This window comes from Myxocyprinus asiaticus, chromosome 13 (assembly GCF_019703515.2).
Source record: "Myxocyprinus asiaticus isolate MX2 ecotype Aquarium Trade chromosome 13, UBuf_Myxa_2, whole genome shotgun sequence".
NCBI classification, from domain to species: Eukaryota; Metazoa; Chordata; class Actinopteri; order Cypriniformes; family Catostomidae; genus Myxocyprinus; species Myxocyprinus asiaticus.
The window spans coordinates 42,621,359-42,647,491 of record NC_059356.1 but is presented as its reverse complement, the minus strand read 5'-3'; the positions used below and the strand labels follow the sequence as shown (position 1 = coordinate 42,647,491).

Below are 26,133 nucleotides of genomic sequence, written 5' to 3'. Positions count from 1 at the left end.
CTTGTGGACACTCTGCCTACCCCACCAACAAACATCAAAGGCAGCAGTTGCAGCTGACACAGAAATTCCAATTATGACAACATCAGTACAGTGGCTGCCAATAGGGAGTTAATGATAGATGAAGGTTTTCTGTCATTAGCTGTTGAGAGATGATTCAGGCAGAGTCATGCTTTACCACTGGGTGGCCTGTGCATGACTGCACTGTCAGTTTCTACATACTGTCAGAAAATCAGAACCATTTTTATGCCACGGTCCAGACAAAGTTGGAGGTGGGAATACCCAAGCTGAAATTTCCCACTTCAGACCTTAAAGGTGCACTCATCGATTCCTGAGAAACACTGTTGATATTCTAACTCAACTGCCAAAACAAACACACCCCTCCCTTCAGTGCTCCCTTGGAAGCTCCACCCCCCCCCCCCCCCCCCATATACATGAACAGTAACAGTTCGGTTTGCTAACCAAAATAACCACCCCCTGTTGCTGATTGGCTGGAGTAGTGTTGTGTGGATCGGTCTGATCCACTTTGTTTTTGTCCCATTTACAGAGCCAGGGCTGTGCACAAATACTAGATTTTTTTTCAGTCCACCCACAGAACGGACAGCTAGCAGCTGTGAGGAGATATTTGCAAAATTTGACAAAAAGTGCATTGGATTAGAATTACTGTCACGTAATTCCCGTGTTTGCACTGACTTTTATGTTGAAATTCTTGTTTAGTTCCCATGTTCCTGTTTCCTGTTAGTTTTTGTAGTCCTTTGTAGTTTCATTTTATGATTGGTTTTCCCCTGATTGTTTACACAGGTGTTCCTTGTTTGTCCCTGTATATTTAAGCCCTTGTTTTTTCTTGTTTCCTTTGTCAGTCTTTGCATGTATTATGCGTTACTCTGTATGTTTGTTCCCCGTGTTTTGTTTCTGTATGTTCTGCGTTACCTGGTTTTCTTTTGTTTATTAAAAATACTGCGTTTAGATCCTCCAACCTCTCCTGATTTGTTACAGAAAGACTGACCCTCCGAAATGGATCTAGCAGCGTTTTATCCAGTTAAGCTGAGCGAACCTTCCAATCAGGGAATATTCTCATCTATTTAGCACCATTGCCAGACACACAGGATTTACCGATTCCCACTTGAAATCCCTATGTCAGATTGTAGATCATAGCTCACAAGTGGAGGGAATTGCCGGAGTCTGGTGATCACACGTGGGAGGAATACGTGGAGTTAACCTTAGAGACATTCACTTCTGAGGATCCTCCCCTCTCAATCTCAGTTCCGGTTTCCGAGTCTTCCACACCTCAGCCTGCTCCACGCCATGTCACAGCAACGCCTCAACATGCTCCACACTATATCACGGCCAAACCTCAGCCCACATGCCATGTCACAGCTACGCCTGAGTCTGCTCCACACCATGTCACCATCAAGTTTAAGTCTACTCCACGCCATACCACAGCCCAGCCTCCCATGGCCCTTGTTTCCACGTTAATTTGTCCACCACTTCTGTCTGTGCGTAGGATCACGAAGACCCTTCCTCACAGCTTGTCAATACCCACGCCTGCCACGGCCAACGAGCCAAGGAGCCCACGCCTGCCACGGCCAACGAGCCCACACCTGCCACGGCCAACGAGCCCACGCCTGCCATGGACAACGAGCCAATGTCCACGCCTGCCACGGCCAACGAGCTGGAAGCCAGAGCCAGAGTTGCCAGCCTCGTCCGTCCCAGAGCCAGCGTTGCCAACTTCGGCCTCCCAGAGGAGGAGGAGGAGAAAGGCTTTCATTTCCAAGTCTCGGCCCATGTACACGACCACGGAGGTCGTTTCCAAGTCTTTGCCCATGTTCACGACCACAGAGGTCGTTTCCGAGTCTCTGCCTATGCCCACGACCACAGAGGTCGTTCCCGAGACTCCGCCCATGCCCATGACCACAGAGGCCATTCCCGAGTCTCCACCCATGCTCACGACCACAGAGGTCAATCCCCAGTCTCAGCCCCGAGCCTTCCACGGCCCTCAGCCCCGAGCCTTCCACGGCCCTCAGCCCCGAGCCTTCCACGGCCCTCAGCCCCGAGCCTTCCACGGCCCTCAGCCCCGAGCCTTCCACGGCCCTCAGCCCCGAGCCTTCCACGGCCCTCAGCCCCGAGTCTTCCACGGCCTCTTCCTTCAAGCCTTCCATGGCCTCGCCTTTCATGGCCTCATCCCTTGAGCCTTCCCTGACTCTGTCTTCCACGGCTCAGCCCCAGAGTCTTCCACGGCCCCATGTTCCACGGTTCCGCCCCCAGAGTCTTCCACGGCTCCGCCTGCTCCCCCAGAGACCATTCCTCCAGCGGCTCCGCCCGCTTCCCCAGAGACTATTCCTACAGCGGCTCCGCTGCCTGACCCTGACCCTGCCCTGCGGCCGCCTCCCAGGCCTCTTGACCCTGTCTCGGCCCTGCGGCCACCTCCCAGGACTTCTGACCCAGTCTCCACCTTGAGGTGGTCTCCCAGGTCTCCTGGCCTCTGCCTGATCTGCTCTGGTCTCCTTGGTCTCCTGGCCGTCTGCCTGATCTGCTCTGGTTCCCTGGCCGTCCACCTGATCTGCTCTGGTTGCCTTGTTCCTCTGCCCCCCTTGTGCCCCCCAGAATGGCCTGTTTTCCCCCACGCCCCATGGACAATTTTTTTTTTTTTTTTTTTTTGGAGCGTCTGGTATCTGCTCTTAAAGGGGGGGGGGGGTTCTGTCACATAATCCCCATGTTTGCACTGACTTTTATGTTGAAATTCTTGTTTAGTTCCTGTTTCCTGTAAGTTTTTGTAATCCTTTGTAGTTTCATTTTATGATTGGTTTTCCCCTGATTGTTTACACAGGTGTTCCTTGTTTGCCCCTGTATATTTAAGCCCTTGTTTTTTCTTGTTTCCTTTGTTAGTCTTTGCATGTATCATGCGTTACTCTATACGTTTGTTCCCCGTGTTTTGTTTCTGTATGTTCTGCATTACCTGGTTTTCTTTTGTTTATTAAAAACACTGCGTTTAGATCCTCCAACCTCTCCTGATTCGTTACAATTACTGAGTGCACCTTTTGTTATGGAAACCCAGACTTGATGTTCCTACTCCAATGTACGCTCGCCCTTGAGATGCAGCCGCTTCGATTTCCCAACGAGCGGGAAGATACACTCCATAATCGGCAAACCTCTGGGCAAAGGAGTTATTCGTGTGGGCCCTGTTAAGCTTCAAATTGGAAGTTTGCACTAAATTTGATGCTGTTTCTCACCAAAAGCTAGAACTTATGATAACTTGCGTTGTTTAGCACTAAAATTTGAACACATTTCATTATGAATCAGCTTCTTTCATAGTGCTCATGAACGTTTAAAGGATGTCAAGATTTTCACTGAAACATTACTTAAATTTCATGCTGTTTCTCACCAAAACCAAGAACTGCAATAAACTGTGTTTAGCACTAAAACTTGAACATGTGTTTCACTGTGAATGAGCTTCTGTCATAGCGGTAATGAATGCACAATGGACGTCAAGTTTTTTACTGAAAAATTACACAAATTGAGGGTTGTTTATCACCAAAACCTAGAACTTTCAAGAACTAGTGTTAAGTGCTAAAACGTGACACTTTGACACATGCACACTTTCGGCATGTTAAAGAGATGTTTCAGGTGTCTTGATCACTGTAGTGGAGTGATGCTGTACAGTCCTGGAATTGCATGTGCAGATTGCATTCAACAGTGATTTTGTGGGAGCGTTTGAATCGATGCCTGATCTGCATAATTCCTTTAGCGAATCAGGCGCTAAACCAGCGCAGACAATAAGCCGTGCTTTTACCAGCCGCAATTCATTCTTAGTGAATTCCCCCCTGTATTTGTTTGTGTGCTGTCAAGTTGTTTTTCAGCTGTATTTCAGATAAGTCAAAATAATAATGTTTGGTTCTAGCCAGTGTTGGAAGTAACAAGTAAAATAATGGTTCAGTAACAAATCAAATAAGTAAAACACGTTACTTTTCTATATCAATTGCTGTCATGGTGTCATAGTTTATTTGTAAGACTTTGTTTGAGGGACAAACACTTTAGTTCACAGCATAAAATTCCTTTTGAATTCATAAAAACAGCTGCAAGCCAAGCATAAAATGCAGAAATGCGAGAGTTTACATTTTTTTTTCCAGCGTTTTCTATCATGGCATCATCACTTCAGCAAACCCTTGCATTTTATCTTCTACGTCCTTGAAATCAATCGATTTCTCATTGAAGCCAATGAATTCCCAACATTCTCTGACACCCTTAGAATTCCAAAACGGAGTGAAATCCTTTCTGCATAAACTGACCATTTAACAGGATACTATGCCTAAAATTACCATAGCGTGCATATTTGTCTGTGCGTGTGTGTGTGTGTACATGAAGACAAAGTTTCAGACCATGGCAAAAGCTTGAGCTCTATGACTGGTATATTTGTCCAGATGGCGACCTTTATTTCCGCAGGATAGCGCTGTTGAGATATGCTGTCTGCCCTCTACACACTCAAATGGGAAATGGAGGGAATTTTGTGTCATGTGACCAACCCAAATAAAGCACAAAAGCCAACATCACTCAACAGAGCTGGTGGGCCTGAGCTGAAAAACTCACTATTTCCTTAGCAAATACCTTTTTACACACTATAAATAAATGTATAGTTCCTCAAAGACAAACTTGCATCTGTGACATTTAAAAATGTAGTAGTCAACTTCTAGAATACCACCAAATTGTCTGTTTTCATACTAAAAACCCCCTAACATTGGAATATTTAGGTCCAAATTGCTTGCATAATCACCGTGAGTACTAATGGCAGCTATTTATTGTTTACCCAGGAGTGTTTGCCATAGGGGTACCTATGTAAGATCAGGGGCTTGGCAGAATAGATTAGGGGCTCAAGCCCCCCAAGAGACCCCAGTCGTGACGCCACTGATCTGTCCTTTGAAATTTCTCACCAAAACTTTATACACATAAAACAGCCACAGAAGCACTGGAAGAGATTCCAAGAATGTGAGCAGCACTCCGAAGGCAATTTAATCGGAAACAAGCCACTCTGAGAAATAAAGATGATTAGATAAAGAAGATTATTATAAAGATAACATAAAATTGACTTGGTCTGCACCAAAAGCACCCTACATATTAACTGCAAAGAAAACAAGCTATAAAACAGCACAAAAATTGAAGCTACAGTTGAACACATGACATATTTAAATCATAAATGTTCATGCAAATTTAAAGTAAATTATACACATAAAACTTGATTAATTGCTTTTAAACAGTGCGTCTCAGTCAGCTCCCTAGCTCCCTATGTTTCACTGCACTAGAAGGACTTTGCGACTGGGACAACCATAGAAATGGCTGACTCACTGATCAGTACCCTGAAAACTGAACTAGGGAACTGACTGAAACGCACCCAGTATCTTTTACAGTAGCATGCTGTATTTATGAGAAGGGTAGTATCGTAGTGTAGAGATAGTATAGACATTTTTATTAGTCTAAATGTTTCTTATTTTGGCATTCCCAATACATCAAACCCTGAAGTACTTTTGGATCCACTTTTGAATTTACAACTCAGCTGTATATAAAATATTTCAAACATTCAGACATGTCTGTGGAATTGATGTACCATATTGTACTGAAAGATGCAGAAAGGCAGTTACAGAGCGATGACATATTGCATGTTGCCATAGCCAAGGGTTACCAGACAAACAGTTGCACAGGTCAAAGCATTGTGTGTGCTCTCTTGCTCAGGATGTAATTGGCTTCAGTGTGTTTCCAGGGACAACTTACAGTACATCTGGCTCACAGCAGGAAGTTCTCTCCCTCTTCCTTTCCCACCCGGTGGCTTGAACCCACCTAGATACAAGTGTATTTAATTGCAATATATGACACAGTGGGCCTTGGCTTTCTATACACAATTGTTATTTCATATTATAAATAGTGGTGCTTTATAAGGCAATCATCACTTTACTATTGGTCAGTTAGTGTAAAGGCTTGGAATAAACCCCTTACCTTAAGTATTAAATTTTGACATGTGACTTGTCCCAAGCCATTTGTGCTACAGACATGAATGTTATCTCAAATTATGTGGTTTGATCAGGTAAGGTGTGCTGTTATTTTTCAAAACAATTCTTACATTGAAGGAGGGACCTGTAGAGATATCTACAGACCAGAATATGATAGAAACTTGGGAAGATACAATTTCGACTAGAGCCAGTAAGAAACCACCTACAGTAGCAACCACCCAGAACATAGTAACCACATAAATCATGATAACAGTCATAGCAACCGCATAGCTACGCCCTGGCAAGCAATTAAAAAACAAATGTTTTATTGGTTTTCCATTTCAGTTCTCCAAATAATTTAGTAAAGCGTTTGTGGTATTTTTTATTGGTATGTTAGTAGTCTTTGAATCTATAAATCTTTGAATCTTCAGTTGGAACACTGTATCAATGTAGAAGCCATTTAAAGGGATAGTTCCCCTGATAATAAATATTATTTAATTACGTACTCACCTTCATGCTGTTATAAACCGGTATGACTTTCTTTCTTCTGTGGAACACAAAAGGAGATGTTAGGCAGAATAGTAGCCTCAGTCACCATTCATTTACAGTGCATCTTTGAGTGATATCTATAACATTTTGCGTTCCACAGATGAAAGAAAGTCATACAGGTTTGGAGTAAATGATGACAGAATTTTCAATTTTGGTTGAACTATCCCTTTAATTAAAAAAATTCTATAGTTCACAGAACGTTTGTGCAGTTAAGTGTGAGAGGCTTGCAACAAGATGGTCAAACCACAGTTAGTATGGATGGTCACCTGGAGTTTGTAATTTACAGCTCCGCTATACTCAGCATCCTGTCCGCTGTGGGGTAGACGGCAGCGAGAGCGTGTGGCTGATTGGTTGGACTTCAGCACACTAAGGCGCCTACAGATCTCAGCCAGACTGCTCGTTTTATCTCAATTTCTTGGTGCTTCTATAATTGACTGACTGACAGCAGGCTCTCTGTCTTTAATTAGTAGCTCTATCGGCTTTAGATTCTTCCCTGGTCAGACTCTTGTTTTGATATTTTCTCAGATGTAAAGTGTCAGTGAGCTTCAGAAAGGCACTATATACAGTACGTAAATAAAACATAATATAATATAATATAATATAATATAGATCAGATTATATCATTAACTTTATAAATCCTTAAATGTGTTTGGCTTTTAAATATGTATGTGGTTTTTAGGTACCCAGAGCTTTTCAAAGCTTCTTTCAAAGAGTTAGATCCATTCTTCCACTAGACCTTTCTCTCCATCAGAAGATAGTAAATATATCCAAATATCAGAGTTCTATCTGATATACAAAACTAGTCAACATCAACAGCTTGTTATGTGAACTCACTCTTCTACCAGCCCAAGAGTAAGGCAGAGTCAGCAGGGGAATATGCAGTAGCAGAAGTCAGGAGATGAAGTGATGGTAAAAATGAGCAGACTTTATTGAATAATCTTAGCTGCGCCTTTCTCAACGCTCAGCCTGACTTTGTTTGACCAGCCCAAGTTCAACAAGTGTTATTATACCAAGCAAAAGACAATGGAAAATTACTGCTTCACAACATCGTCCCGTGACGTTAAGACCTTGAATGGAGACAGCTCTTTATCTCTAACTTGTGAAGACAATACAGCACACAACATAAGATTAAACAGTAGAAGAAATATATAAATGAAAAATAATAGGCTATGTAAAAATGAATATAATGAAAATAGAGAATGAAAGTAAAATAATATGAAAGAAAATAAAAACAACATAAATTCTGTACTACACAGATGTATGTTTGTTGCTCTCTTTCGCACAAATCACGAGTAAAACGGCAGTTTATCAGTTCATAAACACTTTTCACTGAGCCTTAAGTGTCATAGAGGCACCACAAAATGACGTGGTTGCTTCAGCAATTGCATTTTTCATCTCACATATGCTTTTTCTGACACTCGATACATAAGGATTGACCTTAAAAACCTCACAAACCTTAAAAACATTGAACTCACTTTTAGCGCCATACAGCGGACATTTCACCTCGGAACTGCCAGGGTGATCTCACAGTGAAATCGGAACCAGTAGGCTGAATTTTGTTGAGCTAAAATCAGTCTGTGATCATCGAAATTGGCTGAAAACGCTTCCTCCAGTGACCAAAGCGGTAAGTGTTGTTGGGCGTATAGGCACGTGTGTGCTCCATTTTCTGGGTGAAATGTCCACAGAGAGGCACCAAAAGCGAGTTGTGTAGTGAGTTGTTTCAGATGTACAGGCTGTAATACAGTGAAGAGGAATGTATGTTTTATAAACTTTACCCCCCAACTCAAACCCCAAACCTGGAGTAAAATGTAATGGGAAAATTGCATCCTCCGAATCACGCTCGTCATACTATAATACAGATGGCATAAATATTGCAAGACATATTGCAAGACATCTGACAAGCTCTGTCAGAGCTCTGGCCGAGCGGTTACCACATATGCTCTATGTGGACGATGCAAGTTTGATTCCATCTCATGATATTTCAGATCTATTTCCTACCTCCTCTACTTATCGTCTCCTATCCTATTTCCACTATCTTTATAAATAAATGTGATAACCCCCCCACCAATATATATATATATATATATATATATATATATATAGCTCAACTGAGCCTCTGTATGTTTTAAACGGTGAGGGGTGCCACACTCCAGTTCAGCAATACTACCGAGACACACATGTTCCTCCATTACCTTTCAATCACCCAAGTCAACTGCACCTTGTAAAGCTCATTATGGAAGCTTTCTCTTCATTGCATAGCTGCATTCCAGAAATGCAGCGTCAATGAGGCTTCATAGTGCCTTTCAAGGGCTGTAAATCTCAGCTGGTGAGAGAGAATGAGACCAGAGGACGTCGCAGAGTGACGACACCTGCAGTGGAAACGTGCAATCCTCCTGTCCCATGCCACATCATGGTGTGAACCGAGGGAGATTCCTATTTACGGATCATTGGGGATTTGAACCCCGGACTCAGCTGCAGTGGAACTGATGGGCCATACATCTGCAGCCTGTTGGCCTGTCGCGAGGATGATTTAAATGGGCCTGAAAAACAGAAGGAATGCAAAAACGATGGGAAGAGCTCACATTGAGGTCTCCCTCTTTCAAACTGATTTATGTTCCGTGGGGAAGCCGATCCATTCATGCCAAATTCTTCTCAGCGTCTGGTGTCCAGTGCTACAACGAATGTCTTTATTTCTTGTGCTCGATTTCAATCTAGCATTTTTCTTCATTCAATTCCACTTGTCGTCCTCTTTCACCTCTGAGACAGCTTGTGATATTTTATTGAGGTGGACTGAATGACTGAAGGAACAATTTGCTCAGGGTTTGTACAGTAAATACACAGTGGGACAGCCTTTAAAAACCTCTTTCTTACAACTGTAAGAAATCTGAGGCTAGGCAAAACTTGGATAATGTTTACACTGTGCCATAGAGAGATAGCAGATTCAGCCAAATGGTCATTGACAAATAAAGTGGAATAAGGTGGCAAAAATTTTAAATCTTTATTGAGAGTCCATGTTGGTTAAAATTAATTGCCTTTTCGATTTAACGATTTAATGACTTTAAAGCTGAACTATATAAGATTTTTGGTTAAAAATGAACAAATTGCCATTATTGATTAAGTACATAAACAATCAGTGTTAAAAACAATGTCCTTACCTTACCCCGATTCATTTCGGTAAGACTATAAAAATAATTTGTATTTTGAGCTGTCGGGTCGGATTTGGCATAAAATCGCTGGCTTATGTTGTTCTTCTTTGCGTCATGATGTCATGTCCGTGAACACAGGAAAGAAGTGCCGGCTGTCACGTGTTCCGGCTGAGAACGCTGTTCAGTTCAGTCAGTCACTGTCACACAGTTCAGGATGGCATTGCTGCAGTCTGATGGATGTTTATCTGTAATCCTTTTGGGTTACCTGCTATAATGCTCGGGATTGGATACAGTAGGTTATCTGGTAGGGTTGTCATGCTTTTATGAATCGAACATTACGCGTATGTTTACTGATCGTGATCCGTTGTCAGGGGAAGTTACTGTGCATGTTTACTAATACGTATGTCTTCTGAAATTGGCTGCTTGTACATATTATTTTTATGTTTAATAAAGTATGTTTAATCCCCATTATTGCTCGTTTTATGTTTTTAGTTTACAGTATTATTAGGCCTACAGTTTCACTTGCTTTATCAACTGCCGTGTTCATTTTTTCAGTTTTTTAGTTTGTCAGTTTGTCTTTTGACAAAAATGTTCTTTAAAAATAGTCAATATTTCGTCATGTTATATTCATTCATTTTAGTCAGTTTTACTCGTGACAAAAATGACAAATTTATTAAACGCAAATAATATCTTTTACTTGATGATGACGTGCAAAATGGACAAAAAAGTGTCAAACGGTAACAGACCAAACTTTTATCAAAAATTCTAATATTTAGAAAAAAAAATGTATAAACCTTTTCTAAACATGTGTCAAACATACAGTATAAATGTACATAGGCCTACTGTCCTTGTTGTGAAAAACCTGAGCTCCTGAAATAATAATGTATAGACGGAAGAATTAGCTACTTTTTAGAAGTTAGCCGACTGTACTCTGAAATCTTCATGCAAGATCTTCATTTTCTGTGAAAGGATATTACATTGCATGTAGCGTGTTTCACAATGCAAGTTACTCAACGCAAATTATGATTATTCTGACTAGCACATCATTTAATTCAAGTTCACATGTTCATTCGTTTTGTTGTGCAGATGTAAGTTGTTTCATAAATGTTGTGGATATATTGATGACTCATGTATAAATAGGTTATTCATGTCTGAATGAAGTATTTACCCCGTTTCAAAGCGGTTCATTTTGTCGGTATTAGCAAGTTCAACTCATGCAGCTCAAGCGGAGAAATTCTCAACATACCGGATTAATGGATTAAATGAATCCATATCTAATATCTTCTTCTATTTACAGATTCTCAAGATGTTTCTTCTCCTGTTTATATCTTGCACTATTAATACCTTTTAGTATAATTATTATCGTCATATTTTCATCAACAGTATGCTTTAATAAAATAATTTAATAATCTTCATTATGCACCTTTTTTGTCTCGTCTTTTTTATCGTTGATGAAATCAAAAATCTTTTAATCAACAAAACGTTTTCATCATTGATTTCGTTGACGAGATTAATAATGTAATAAAAATAAAGTCTTACATTGAACTTGAATCAGCAGTATCATGAGTTTCACCTATTAAATTGATAAGTATAATACAATACAAACATTAATATTCGATAAAACATTTGAATAATCATATTAAAATAAACTTATAACTGGTGGTGATTCAGGAGAGTCCCCTGTTCTCTATGTAAAACGCTTTGAGAGTGTCAGAAAGTGTACAATTAATTCATTAAAAATATGTAAATAAGAGAGGTTTATCTTCATAGCAAGTAATATTTCATTTTTAAATGTTTAATCGTACAACATAATAATATCAAGATGAAAATAGCACGTAATGACTGGCTCTGAATTTCTCCGAGTCATGATCACACAGGCGATGTTCAGGTAACCTCAAATCATGAGGTTCATCCGCCAGAGCAGTAGTGTCGAAACACGACTGACGTAAACTGTTCTTCCGCAGATTGCTTGCAATTTTAAATTTCAACCACAGATGTCACTAGAGAGCACAAAGTTACGTAGTGCTATCAAGTAAAAGGTATTAAAGGTGCACTCAGTAACTTTTGTCTTTTTGTCATTTTTGACTTACACTGACACCTAGCGGCTTGGATGCAGCATCATTTAAAATCAATAGTTTTCAGTTTCAGATGCCATTGTTGATATTTAGTATTCACAGTCAGCCATGATTATTTTAATCAATGAGTGAAAGTGTCAAATAACAGGATGGTTACTGAGATTAAGCGAGTAGTATTCAGCTGGTCATGTGATTCTAAGATGGCAGCCCCCATGTGCGGACCCTCTCCTTGTAGAATGATACAGCTTTTATGAGGTTACTGATATGACTGGAGTCTTCATTTTAATGTGAGTGCTCATGATTTCCTACATATATTGCAAAATGATAATTCATGTCTTTAGGAGTTAAACATTTTTAATGAGGAAAAAAATTAATAAGTGCACCTTTAAAATACTAAAATGCCGACTGAATACGGGAGCGTTTACTCTATGCAACTTAATCATTTATATATATATTTACTGTATATAAAATTCATATAAAAATATTTTTTACAAATATCATGAATTTTTGAGTCAAGAATATCAAGAAGTTTTCTCAGAATTATACCAAATGACCTGAACAAAATGTGCCTTTTCATAAAAATTTCATTTATCATCATTTTTATTGTATTTTTTGTCACATGGCTGCCCACAAAATGGCAGTTTACATGTTACATCACATGACTTTGATTTAAAATGTAATAATATTGTTTTTTTAGTTTTTTTTTAAAGAAATAATAATAAAAGATTATTCTGCACTACTAATGCCAAGATTTATTGTTTCAAGAATTTCAGCTTTTAATAAGACTGATTTTTCAGACAGATTTTATTGCCAAAGAAATTAACTGTACAGTTGTCAAAGAGAAATTTACATGGCATGTGATTTGTAATCAACTTTAGCCTTACAGTTATCAGCAAAGAGGCAACAAACATAACAGAAACACATGTAAAACTGCCAAATTTTAAATAAATGTTGTCGCAAAAAAGTGTTAGGGTTGGCAACTGTCCCATATTAGTCAGGACAGCCCGTATATTTAAATATTTCCTCTTTTTAAGTGCCAAAACGCTCAAGGGGGAAACATCCCCCATTTCCCAGCTAAAATGTCCTGAATTGAAGCACTCAAAATGCTCAAGTATTCCATATTCATGTGGTAAAAAGTTGGCAACCCTAAAAATTATGGATTTTATACTTAACATCTAACTTTCAGATGTAGAATTAGTGTCATTTGTAGAATTAGCACATTGGTGTACATTAGCACATTTATTTTGTTTTTTCCTGCATTTACATGATTATACTATAACTCTAATTCGTTTACCTGGTAAAACACTTACATTTACACATTTGGCACATTCTTTTATACAAAGAGATTTACAGTGCATTGACTGCAATCATGCACTGCATTTTCTCAGAACATGCGTTCTCTGGGAATCAAACCCTTGACCCTGGCATTGCTAGCAATGCGCTCTAACAGTTGAGTTACCACCTGTGAAAGTCCAATTAGGATTTAAGATGATTAAATTCTGGATAAGGATCCAAGAAAAATATGTCTATGAAATTTCCATTCTCCTTCTAAGATGTTAGATGTCTTAATTTGACAAGATGTTTTCACTTGAATTTGGAAGAGCTTCTGAATAGGAGATTTTCCCCAGTGCTTCACTGCATCCGAAGGCGGTTCTTGAAGCGCGTCCTGATTACAGTGGAACATATGAAAGTGAATATGAAAGTGCTATATATTAATCTCCAGTTACTCAGTGGGTGTGTTGCATTTATAAAAACAAACATGAGAACATGGAAAGCACAGAGATAAATCAAAAGACTAACAAGCTGTGCAATTATACGCTGATGCAATAAGATGGCCCATTTTTTGCTGTGATTATAGTCCAAAAGGAAATACTGTCTACTTAACGGAACATGCCGACACCCCTCCTATTTTGTTTATTTTCACGTACTGCCCAGAAGCCCTGAAATATTAGCGCGACTAATATGTCAGCCAGAGATTTAATTGGAAATTTTTATGGGCCAATGTTTTCTATCGACGCCCGCCCAAGCAGTCAAACAAGTAAGTCACAGTAACTGTATAAGGGGCTCGTGTACTGCAAGTTTTATTTAAAAATATCTCCTCAAGGTTTAATAACAGAGCACAGGGTTTCTACGAGGAGTCAATAGAGTGTGACATGAAGATGTATAGGCCATGAGAAACAAGTTACATTTCCGAGAACAGTTGGAATGGTTCCCTTTGAGCGTAGTGAACGTAGGATTCCTAACGGGATAACCTGGGACGTTTCCAGCACTCTCAACAGGAAAAATGTCCAGCGATATTCAGGCTATTATATATTATTATCCATTACATGTTATGTTATTACTGGCATAGTATACCAGCAATATTTATTCGTGGAATGAACGGAGACCTGAAGATTACTGATTGGACAATTATATAGTTGTACAGTCCCATGGTGTCAAAAATTTCTTTTGCAAACCATAAGAAGCTGGTGACCTCAATAAGCGACTTTACGAATTAGTGTGACCAAGGCTGCGTCCGAATTCCTGTACTTTCAGAGTATGTACTGAATTTGATGAAGAACTTACTTCTTGACCATTGATGAAGTACGCTCTTTAGGTGTCCTATAAAAACATTCTCAGGCATACTACATCCGCCATGTTGCCATTACTTTTTCACCTGCACATTCTTTGACCTATATACTGTATGACATATTAACAAAAATTATGAAAACACTGAACAGATTTTTTTAAACAAGTAGGCTTCTAATTAACCATAAGGAACAACTTTCTTCCAGAAACTTGTGCTTGTAAATAGCCATCCAGTTCAAAGTTCTGCATAGTTGTTTTACTTTTCTAATCTGATGGCTCTTTTGTAAAATAATGTGTGGCAAGAAAAGACACAGATTTGGATGTGTGCAAATTTTTGTAAAGAAATTAATGTAAAAAAGGTGTAAGGTGTACTCTAATTACAAAGAGTACCCCTGGAGTTCACTAGTTCGAATCCCAGGGTGTGCTGAGTGACTCCAGCCAGGTCTCCTAAGCAACCAAATTGGCCCGGTTGCTAGGGAGGGTAGAGTCACATGGGGTAACCTCCTCGTGGTCGCTATAATGTGGTTAGTTCTCGGTGGGGCACATGGTGAGTTGAGCGTGGATGCCGCGGTGGATGGCGTGAAGCCTCCACACGTGCTATGTCTCCGTGGCAACGCGCTCAACAAGCCACGTGATAAGATGCGCGGGTTGATGGTCTCAGATGTGGAGGCAACTGGGATTCGTCCTCCGCCACCCGGATTGAGGCGAATCACTATGTGACCACGAGGACTTAAAAGCACATTGGGAATTGGGCATTCCAAACTGGGAGATAAAGGGAAAAAAGCAAAAAAAAAACAAACAAAAAAAAGAATTGCAAAGAGTAGGTGCAGAGATATTGACATTAAGCTTTAAAGGGATAGTTCACTCAAATATGAAAATTCTCTCATGATTTACTCACACTCATGACATCCCAGATTTGTATGACTTTTTTTCTTCTGCTGAACTCAAATTAAGATTTTTAGAAGAATATTTCAGCTCTGTAGGTCCTCACAATGCAAGTGAGTGGGTGCCAAAAATTTGAAAACTCCAAAATCCACATAAAGGAGCATAAAAGTAATCCATAAGACTCCAGTGGTTTAATCCAGGTGTTCAGAAATGATATGATAGGTGTGGGTGAGAAACAGATAAATTGTTAAGTAATTTTTTTTATTTTATCATAAATTCTCCTCCCTGCCCAGGAGGTGGAGATATGCAAGAAGAATGTAAATCACCAAAAACAGAAGAAGGAGAATGAGAAAGTGAAAGTGGAAACTGACTGAGCAGGGAGGAGAATTTATAGTAAAAAATCACTTAAATATTTATCTTTTTCTCACCCACACCTATCAAATCACTTCTGAATATATGGTTTTAACCACCAGAGTCATCTGGAGTACTTTTATTTTGTCCTTATGTGGATTTTGGAGCTTCAAAATTTTGGCACCCATTCACTTACATTGTATGGACCTACAGAGCTGAGATATTCTTCTAAAAATCTTAAACTGTGTTCAGCAGAAGAAAATAAGTCACACACATCTGGGATGGCATGAGGGTGAGTAAATGATTTTTCATTTTTGGGTGAACTAACCCTTTAAGCTAATAATTCATTTTATTGTATTTTAATGCCACACTCAAATCGTTAAACATCACTCAATTTATTAAACTGCTGAATAATCCATGGTGTTATCCAGTAAACCAATAACTTCAACAGCCTTAATGATGATACCCTTCAAAGGTCACAACAACTTTTGCTCTTTGATGTTCAGCTAATTTCTGATGCTGTAGTGCATTTTCACAGTCAGTAAGCAGTAGAATAAGCTCTATGCTGTTTCTCTTCAGTTAAGGGCATGCTGTGGTTTTATTTGGTCAGATTGCATTGGTTGAGACATTATATCACACTTTCGCTAGGCAACTGCGGCAAGCAGTTACACAAACATAAAAGCAGGGAGGTCTGATTGCCCCTTTAATTGGTGCTGGCAAACAATTACAGAGCAGGGCCCATTACGGAAACGCCCCCTTAATTCTCACCCGTCATTACATCAGAGCGCACACGGCAAACAGAGGCCTTTCCAGATGGCCACGCGGGAGAGGAAAGATTTTTTAAAGAGTAGAGTAGGGGAAAACCTGTTTCAAGTACAGCAATGTGGATGTGAGAGGGTAGTGTGAATTTTAAAATTATGATCTTTAATTTAAAAATGTATTTTTTCTAAAAAGTTTTTCAATAAATAAGCTTTCAATTTACTGTCAAAGAAATATTTAAAAAGGCACATTTTATGCACAATTGTAATTAATTTGCACTTTTAAGTTTTAGTACTATCTCTCATGACAAATTACATTGATTTAAAAAAAGATAATTATTTCAATTAAATAAACAATAAAGATCTATGTAATCTTGTTTGTTAATGTTTTTTGTTACATTAACAAACAAGTAGACTATTAAATTATACACCATTTTTAGTACATTTTTAAGCGCTTTTAAAAAGCTTTTAAAAATTGCTTGGAAATATGTCATTAGAATTTTGAGGGTGATGCCAAATAATAAGTACAACTAAATAATAACAATGGTTAAAGAGTTCATTTTACCTCAACAGCCAATTATAGCTAGTAACTGGTAGAACCTCAGTTGATGTGTTTGCAAACCCACATACTAAAGTGGTAACAGCTGACTATTATTTCTGATAGGATTAAAGAACAGCAAGTTAATTTAATGCAGAACATTAATGGTGTGTCTCACAAAAGCAGAGCATATACATCCACCCTGTCCTTGAACACTTGCTCTCTCCTCACACATAGCCATTTATCAAATCATCGATCATATTAGTCACCTTACCCAGAATCATGAGTGACTCAGACCTCCCCTTTTTCCTGTGAGCTTACATTTTTCATAAGCCATCAAAAGCATTCCAGAGAGTATAAAAATAATTCGTCATTGTAATCTCACACTCTCTTTTGGAGCCTTTGTTACACTTTCCATATTAACAAAATAACAGATGCTCTGGAAACATGTAGTTTAAGTGCGTACAGCATCTGGAAGAGGCCCTGTCCCAAATGGCGCGTTTGATGTGGACGTGGCCTTCACTCGTGTGTGTTCATGAAGTGCACAGTACCATAGGGTGTCACAATTGTCATTTAATGATTCCGAAGGATGTTTACCCTGCTGGGAAAAAAAAACGAATTAAGCTGCTTTGCTGATCTTAGCTGGTCTGTTGGCTGGTTGTAGAGGGTTTGAGCCACTCTTAAATTTTTCAGGCTGGGAGATCATCTTAAACCAGCTTAATCCAGCTTAGACCAGCAAACCAGCATCTACGATACAGTAAATGTGATTTGAGGATCCATAGTTAATCCAGGGCACCTGGTTACACAATCTATTTTTCATGAACACTGATGGCCTGTTCTTTTTCCTGAATTTTTTGCTCTCTCTGGTCCACATGCACTACTGGGAAGCACTCAGTTGTTGCGTTAATGTCGGGATACAGTTCGTTTTCTGCCATTTTTACCATCTCATTTAGCCTGACACTTTGCCCCATCTTTGCAACTTCTGCTCCATCTTTTCAGTTCTCTGACAGTCACCAGTCGCTTACCTGAAAACATAGCAAAGCTTCTGTAGTGAGTCTCGGTGAGAGAGAGAGAGAGAGAGAGAGAGAGAGAGAGAGGCCTGGAATGTTATCGATGTGTGTTGAGTGGCTTAAGTGGTCAAGGTTTTGGGAAGATAAAACTTGACAGCTGCTAAACACCTATTTTCTTTGTGTGTGTGTGTGTGTGTGTGTAGGCGGGTTTGGGTGGTTTACGAGGAAATTTTTTTAGGTTACAAACTGGTAATTACAAGGGTATTATGCTATAAATGTGGTTTATGAGGACATTTCTAGTGTCCCCATAATTAAAATTGCTTAAAAAACATACTAAACGATGTTTTATTGAAAATGTAAAAATGCAGAAAGCTTTTTGTGAGGGTTAGGTTTAGGGGTAGGGTTAGGGTTAAGGAATAGAATCTATAGTTCGTACAGTATAAAAATCATTATGTCTATGGAGAGTCCTCATAAGGATAGCCGTACCAACATGTGTGTGTGTGTGTGTGTGTGTGTGTGTGTGTGTGAGACAGCCAGTGCCCCTATTTAGTCACTAACCTCACCTGAAACTCCTCCTTTCGTGTACCACAGAACAAAGGGAGATATGCAGGTTTGGATAACAATTTTCATTTTAGGGTGAATTGTTTCTTTAAGGGAAATCATCTCTGGGTTTTAAAACATTGTTTGACTTTGCAATTTGATAGAAAGGCGATATTTAAATGACACAGAATAGTCAATGGTTAGCAGTGTTACAGTAAAGGGACTGCCAGTAATAAATGTCAAACTGTAAAAAGCTTCAACAAGTGTCATTAATATTGCCATAAAGAATTTTGAAATATGACATTTTGATAAATGAGCTTGATTTCCAATGGCTGGGAAAGGTTAGAGGTGAAAGCCATGAGCAGGTGTGTGTGCATAAGATCTGGAGCGAGCAGTTTTATGAGTCCATTGTCTCTTAATGAAACGTTGTAATGGACTGATGCCCAGAGATCCAGTGATGTCATAACAATAATAAAACTCTCTCAAGGTGCTAGTCAAACGGCTCTTTGATTCGCACCTCTCCTCACTCCAACTGAGTCGAGGGGCTTCTACGATCAACGTGGGACAGAAAAACCCACATCAGATTTAGATTCCACATTGCCAGAAGCGGTATGCCCCATAGATCAGTACAGCAATAAAGCAATTGTAGCATTGCTCACTAATATGTATATATGATACTCTGTAAAAGTGAATATGTACATCACATGTTTTACAGATAAGCACCAATAAAAATGGGAAAAGTTTCCTATCAAGTAGAATTTAGGATATAGAAATAATCAACACAGTAGCGTGCCCCCTCTGATTTTTTAGCCAAGTGAAGAATAAGTAGATAATTAATTTGTACAATTATTGCAGATTGCTTTACCAAAAATCAACCGTTCACGGCTAAATTTGTTCAGTACAATGGTGTTACACCTTTCCACAGAAAATTTGCTTTTAATTAAAAATTCTGTCGTCATCTATATATATATATATATATATATATATATATATATATACAGTAAATACTGTATAAATGTATTTGTGTGTGTGAGTATTTCACAGCTGGCACTAAATTTCTGTCTCTCCTTTTTCCTTCTCAATCGCCATCTGTTCCTATAGCCTGCCACTGTAATCTACATGCTCGCCGCTGCCGCTTCAACATGGAGTTGTACAAGCTATCGGGCCGCAGGAGTGGAGGGGTCTGTCTCAACTGCAGACACAACACAGCCGGACGCCACTGCCACTACTGTAAAGAGGGTTATTACCGAGACATGACCAAAGCCATCTCGCACAGACGTGCATGCAAAGGTAAGCGATCAATCGTCATCACCAGTGCCATGACAGTAGTTCTGCTATTTTCACAACAATTTAGCTTTTCCAGTAAAGAGACACTTTTTCCAACGAGTTGCACTTTAGAGTCACAAAATGGTACATCACTTTATTGTCAAATATAGCAAAGTGAGCTGAGGATATAGTCAAATGCACCCACATAAAAACAGTCCCATATCTCTCATATGAGGCGGTGGGAAGTCCCAAACATTTAAGTGAATTGTTCAGGTGGATCATAATGAACCAGTGAAAATGAATTATTCACAGCTTCACTTAGTGTATATGTAGCATAAGGAAGTCTGTTTCCTTTCAGTGAATCGATTCGTTCAGATGATTCATGTAACTGAACCGGTGAAAATGAACGATTCACCAATTCACTTATATGTAGCGTTGGGAAGTCCGATTCATTATAGTGAATCAGTTCGATCGGACAGTTAATGTAATTGAACCAATTCAAATAAACGATTCACCAATTCACTTAAATGTAGCATTGGAAGTCCGATTCATTTTAGTGAACCAAATCCTTCGGCTAGTTCATGTAACTCAACCAGTTCAAATAAATGATTGATAGAAACTATTTATTGTTTGTCAATCCAGTTAATAAAATAGTGATTTCTTGTTTTCATACACATCTGGGATGGCATGAGTGTATTCCTTTAAATTATGAGAAGCTTTTAGCAGCATTTTCAAAGTAGCTACCCCAACACTGGAGTTTTAAAACGTGAAATTCATCCACTGCATTGTTTCCATTCCCTGCAAAAAGACCAGCTTAAAGGGTTAGTTGACCCATAAGTGAAAATTCTCTCATGATTTACTCACCCTCATGCCATCCCAGATGTGTGTGACTTTCTTTCTTCTGCTGAACACAATTGAAGATTTTTAGAAGAATTTCTCAGCTCTTTAGGTCCATACAATGCAAGTGAATGGGTGCCAAGATTTTGAAGCTCCAAAATTCACATAAGGGCAAAATAAAAGTACTCCAGACGATTCTGGTGGTTAATCCATATATTCAAAAGTGATATAATAGATGTGGGTGAGAAACAGATCAATATTTAAGTACTTTTTTTACTATAAATTCTCCTCCCTGCTCAGCCAATTTCCACTTTACATTCACTTTCAATTTCTTCTTCTTCTGTTTTTGGTTAATCACATCCTTCTTGCATATCACCACCTAATGGGCAGGGAGGACAATTTATGACAAACAATTGCATGAATATTGATCTGTTTCTCACCCATACCTATCATATCATGTCTGAACACATGAATTTAACCACTGGAGTTGTATGGATTACTTTTATGCTCGTTTTATGGGAATTTTGGAGTTTCAGAATTTTGGCACCCATTCACTTGCATTGTATGGACCTACAAAGCTGAGATATTCTTCTAAAAATCTTTGTTTATGTTCAGCAGAAGAAATAACATTCATACACATCTGGGATGACATGAGGGTGAGTAAATCATGAGAGAATTTTCATTTTTGTGTCAACTATCCCTTTAACCACACTGCAAAAAATATTTTTCTCTGTAAGCACTTTTGTCTTTTTTTTTTTTTTTTTTTTAAATATCTAAATATTCTTAAAACAAGATATATTTACTTGACTAGCAAATTAACTTGTGTTCCCTTTGAATTAAGATTATTTTTCTTACCTCACTGGCAAATAGTTTTTTCTTGTTATACTGTAAGCATAAATGTTAGTAAATTTAGTTAGATTTCTCAGAAATCAAGACAAAATATTTTATTCCATTTTGCTGGTCAAGTAAATATATCTTGTTTTAAGAATGTTTGTATATATTTACTGGAAAACAAGTCAAAAATACTAATCAAGAAAATGATTTTTTTGCAGTGCAGCATGCAATTCTGCTGGTCTATACTGGTTTATACTGGCTAACCCTAACCTAACCCATGGTCTTTTTGATAAAAGGGGACCAGCACCCAAAAGAGGTGGTCTTTTCAGCAGGGTTTGTACTGACTGACAGGTGAATTTCACAATGTCAGTCCCTCAGTGACACTTTGCATGTTGTCCCAATGGCCAGACACTCACAAAAAGTTCTGTGCAATTGCATTTTTCCCACATTTATGCCAAGATAACTTGAATTCTCATCTGACTCTAGCAAACCTGGAGTCTGATGGACGGAAAGCTTCAACAAACCGCAGCATAATTGATATGAGAGGCTGCTTACCCAATCACTGGAGTAGCTTAATTTTCATGGACTGTCAGGATCCAAAGCGCATATGTGATGGATAGCAAACACTGCCCGTGTTTCATTGACGTTACTGTGTATTATCACAAGAGGAATGCATCTGATTCAGGAGAGGTTACAAATGGTTTTCAACAACTCTTCCCTGCCAGCCAAAACATTTACTCAGGCTATATATGGGATGCTTGGAAGCCAGATGGGAGGGATACGGGCAAGCTAGTTTTACTAAAGTAGCACCCTCGCTTTGCCTCTTGGAATGACCTTAACATATATGGCCCGCAAAGTTCGTCCGGGAAACGCTGAGAAGTTCCAGTCGCCATTCTTAAGTTTTGGCTGAAGAAATCAAAACCAAACCCAAGCTGATTGCTCCACTCTTCTCAGGTGACAAACTCCTCACATTGTGATGTCATTTAGCGGACTGCCGTATTTATTGTTCGAGTCAGTCAACCATCTCTTTGTGCTTGTTTTGGACAGGAAATGCGACATCATGCCAGCAATGTATGAAAATTCCTTAGGGTGTCATTTGGAAGGGAAAGGGTATATCGCTTGTAAATAACAAGGAGTAACAGCACCTAGAAAGACAAATTAGGCCCAAAACCAGGTCCATTGTCAGTGGCTGTCTGGAATGTCTCATTATTTATTTCCCAGATTAACTTCATCCCTCATTAAGAACAGTGTAAACACCATGTCGCCAACCAGAGCTACGCTATTCCGTTGCAATATCTCGATTTTCTCCGTTCAGCCTTTGTGCTTTAAGACCAACTTTTAAGTCATTAATGAAATAAAAAAATCATCTAATCCGCCCAAGCTCTCCTTGCCGTTAATGAGAGAAGTAGTGATGCCTGATTTGTAAATGAATAATTTTTTTGAGTCGGATCTTTTCAGTATGTTGATTTATTCAGTTCACAAAAATGGTCTAAAATAATTAGTTCTCAAATTGATTGATCTGAATTGGGTTTCACTCACTGATTCAGTTATCCAGTTGCTACCATTAACAGTCTACTAGAGGGGAAGAGTATCACTGAATAACAACTTAAACAATTGGTATTTCTCTCACACAAAGCTATCGTATGACTTAAGAAGACTTGAAATATAGCGCACAAGTTGTTTGGACTACTTTTATGATACTTAAATGTTGCTTTTTTTGGAGCTTGACAGCCGCAGTTCTCATACTTTACTTATGTATAAAAGAAGGGCTCAGGAAGTTCTTAAAAAATTCAAGAAAGATACTATGGATTTGGAACAACATGCCGGGTAAGCAAATGATGACAGAACTTTCATTTTTGGGTGAACTAATACTTTTCAACAGCCATTCGAACTTAAGTTTACTCCACACTGTTTAACACTTACTTCCCCAGCATCTCTTCTTACTACCGCCACATTATTAGTGGTTCTGGTTTAGATTATGGACTGTAGAGTTGTAGGGTCGTCTGTGAAGGCGTAAGTGCAGTGTCGTAATTCAGCTGGATGTGGGCTGGTTGGTGGGTTGCTCAAGTGCAAAACTATAGCTGCTTTTTAGTGAATGTTGAGTGGGCATTAAAATTCAAAGCATCCCACCACAATGTATAGTACTTTTTAACATCACCTACATTATCAGTGATGGGCAACAGTGAAAGTAAACCAAATGGATATGATGCACTTCTAAAACGCTGCTAATTGTGTTACAGTTATGACAATGCCAAAGTATGATGTCAAGCAATTCTTCCTCGGTGCTGTCAATTTACTGTTGTGAACAATACGCAGTGTTAAATATTGTTACATGAGAAACTGCTGTTCTCATTTGGTTTAAATCAAAACTCCATCCCTCTCCTACAGAACAATCTGCTGTCACTCAAAGTTTTATTTGAGTTCAAGAACTTTTGTTTCAGAGCAAAATTGGAAAATGGCCCATCAAGCATTTTTTAAGTGTCATGGTGGTGACAAATAATCTCTGTTCCAAAACCTAGTTAGCTGCCAACCTAGACAGTATTTTAAGGCATCATACTGTAGCTATGCTCCTGAGTCAAAGGCTGTTCCAAAAGGTGGGCATCGCATGTATCCTTAGCGGAGAAGGCAATGCAAGATTATATTGTCGATATAAATATACAATATATTATAAATATACTAATTTCATTCAACCTTCTAAAGAATAGATTAAAAACAGGTCCATCTATGGACTATTTTATCCAATATCTGGATGCCCTATTAGGGATTGGAATCGTAAGGAATTTGGCGATTCTGGCTCCAATTCCGAATCCTCTTAAGGATTCCAGTTACGATTCTTATAGTACTTTTGAGAAAGAAATATTTCGAAATAAGAAACGCAATTCTTTTTACTGCCCTCAGCAGTTTGTTTCGAAGTGATGAGATCAGTTCATATTTTAGCAGACAGATACTTGCAAGGTGTGTTTTCCTTTTAAATTAATATATATTTTATTAATTCATTCATTTTTACAAAACTCATAATGTGTATATTAAACTGCACATTGTCATATCAACAACCTTAAGTATACAGTAACAGTTCTTAGTTCATTTCAAGTTGGATAGTATATATTTATATGAATGAGTTGCAGTTCAATAGGTTTTTCATTCATTAAATAGAACTGACTCAGAAGAGTTATTTGTTCAGAAATTTGGGCTACATCGGTCATGCTGTATGTTTTGCACTGTAGATGCTAAAGAACCAGCTCATAAGAGTCATTCGTTCAGGAATCGAACAACACTGGTTGAGCTGTACTGTATGTTTCTCGCTGTCGAGTCAAAAGAACCGACTCATAAGAGTTCTTTGTTCAGAAATTTGGGCTACACTGGCCATGCGGTATGTTTTGCGCTGTCGATTCAAAAGAACCATCTCATATGGGTCATTTGTTCGGGGATCGAACTACACTGGTCAAGCTGTATGTTTCACACTGTAGACTTAAAAAAAAAAACTGACTCATAAGAGTCATATGTTCAGAAATTTGGGCAACACTGGTCATGCTGTATGATTTGCGCTGCAGATTCAAAAGAATCGTCTCATAAGAGCAATTAGTTCAAGAATCGGACTACACTGCTCTTGCTGTATGTTTCGCGCTGTCAGTGCAAAAGAACAATCTCATAATAGTCATTTGTTCGGGAATCAAGCTACACTGGTCGCAATGTATGTTTTGCACTGTAGATTCAATAGTGGCGCTGCAATGCTGCTTAATGGTAGTGCAGGAAACTGTCACTACCAAAATACTGTATTTTAGCACAGTGTTCTGTCCGCAGCTGCGGAAGAATGCGTGTTCAAGAACTGTTAACGGAACGGCAAGTCATGAAAGTCAAATGCTTCTGGTATTTAAAAAAAGAATGGAATAGGTTCTGAAAAAAATAAATGGTTCTTGGTTCCCAACCCTATGTGCTATGTATTATATGTGCTTATCAGAGTACTGGATTCACTTAGATATATGTGCTAACACCAAACTCTATTGGAATCAACTTCAAATATTGGCAAGTCTGTCAAGTTGTGTGCTTCTTGTGAAGAGTGTTATTTGTGCTTGCGTGCATTAGTGACCATTAATACAGTGCCTATGTAGAGCATTCCAAATCAGTCAATTAAATGGTTCCATTTTAGTTAGGATGCTACCTTAAAAGCTACAGTATACAATATATTAGTAGACGTGTTCCCTGGGAATCAAACTCATGACCAGTTGAATTACAGGAACCTGCAATTCATAACTTGCAGAGATAGAAAATGTCAAATGATGAATGATGAAATGTCTCAGAGCAACAGGTTTCTGGCACTAATACGACTGTTCACAGCATAAATCTAAGACAAACAATTGCCTTTGTTACTAATTCAAGAAGTGACTGCTAATATTCATCAACTTCTCGCTGGAGAACTTCAAGCAATTTCCAAATTAGTCCCTGGCTACATAAAAAAATGGCTGAATGCCTGATGGGAAGAGTTGAGTTGAGACTTCAAACAAGCAGCTTTATGGTAAACGTTTGGCAGAGCGAGCGCACAAAGAAATTCTCACATTTAACGTGTGATCGTCCTGACTAACAGCTTTGCCAGAGCACTTTTGATGTAGTCGAACATTATTCAGGGTTTATTTGCAAGGGCTTACCTTTGCCAAGAGTCTTTACGTTGGAAACTTGATCAGAGAGAACGGTGCACTGCCCCTGCAAATGACAGTGCTATGCCAGATCTTGAACAGTATTAACACACATACACTCACACAGACACATGCTAGGAACCTGTTACCTTCACACACTGGGTAACCACTTG

At 38.9% G+C, this 26,133-nt stretch overlaps 1 protein-coding gene across 3 annotated transcripts in view; it reads left to right on the top strand.

Moving 5' to 3' along the window:
* Positions 1–26,133, top strand: part of LOC127450024 (netrin-1-like) — a 71,191-nt gene that overhangs the window by 10,852 nt on the left and 34,206 nt on the right. For all 3 annotated transcript variants that reach the window (XM_051713727.1, XM_051713728.1, XM_051713729.1), the window contains exon 3: positions 19,494–19,682. In XM_051713727.1, the coding sequence (XP_051569687.1) occupies positions 19,494–19,682 (189 nt within the window). The remainder of the gene's footprint in view (positions 1–19,493; positions 19,683–26,133) is intronic.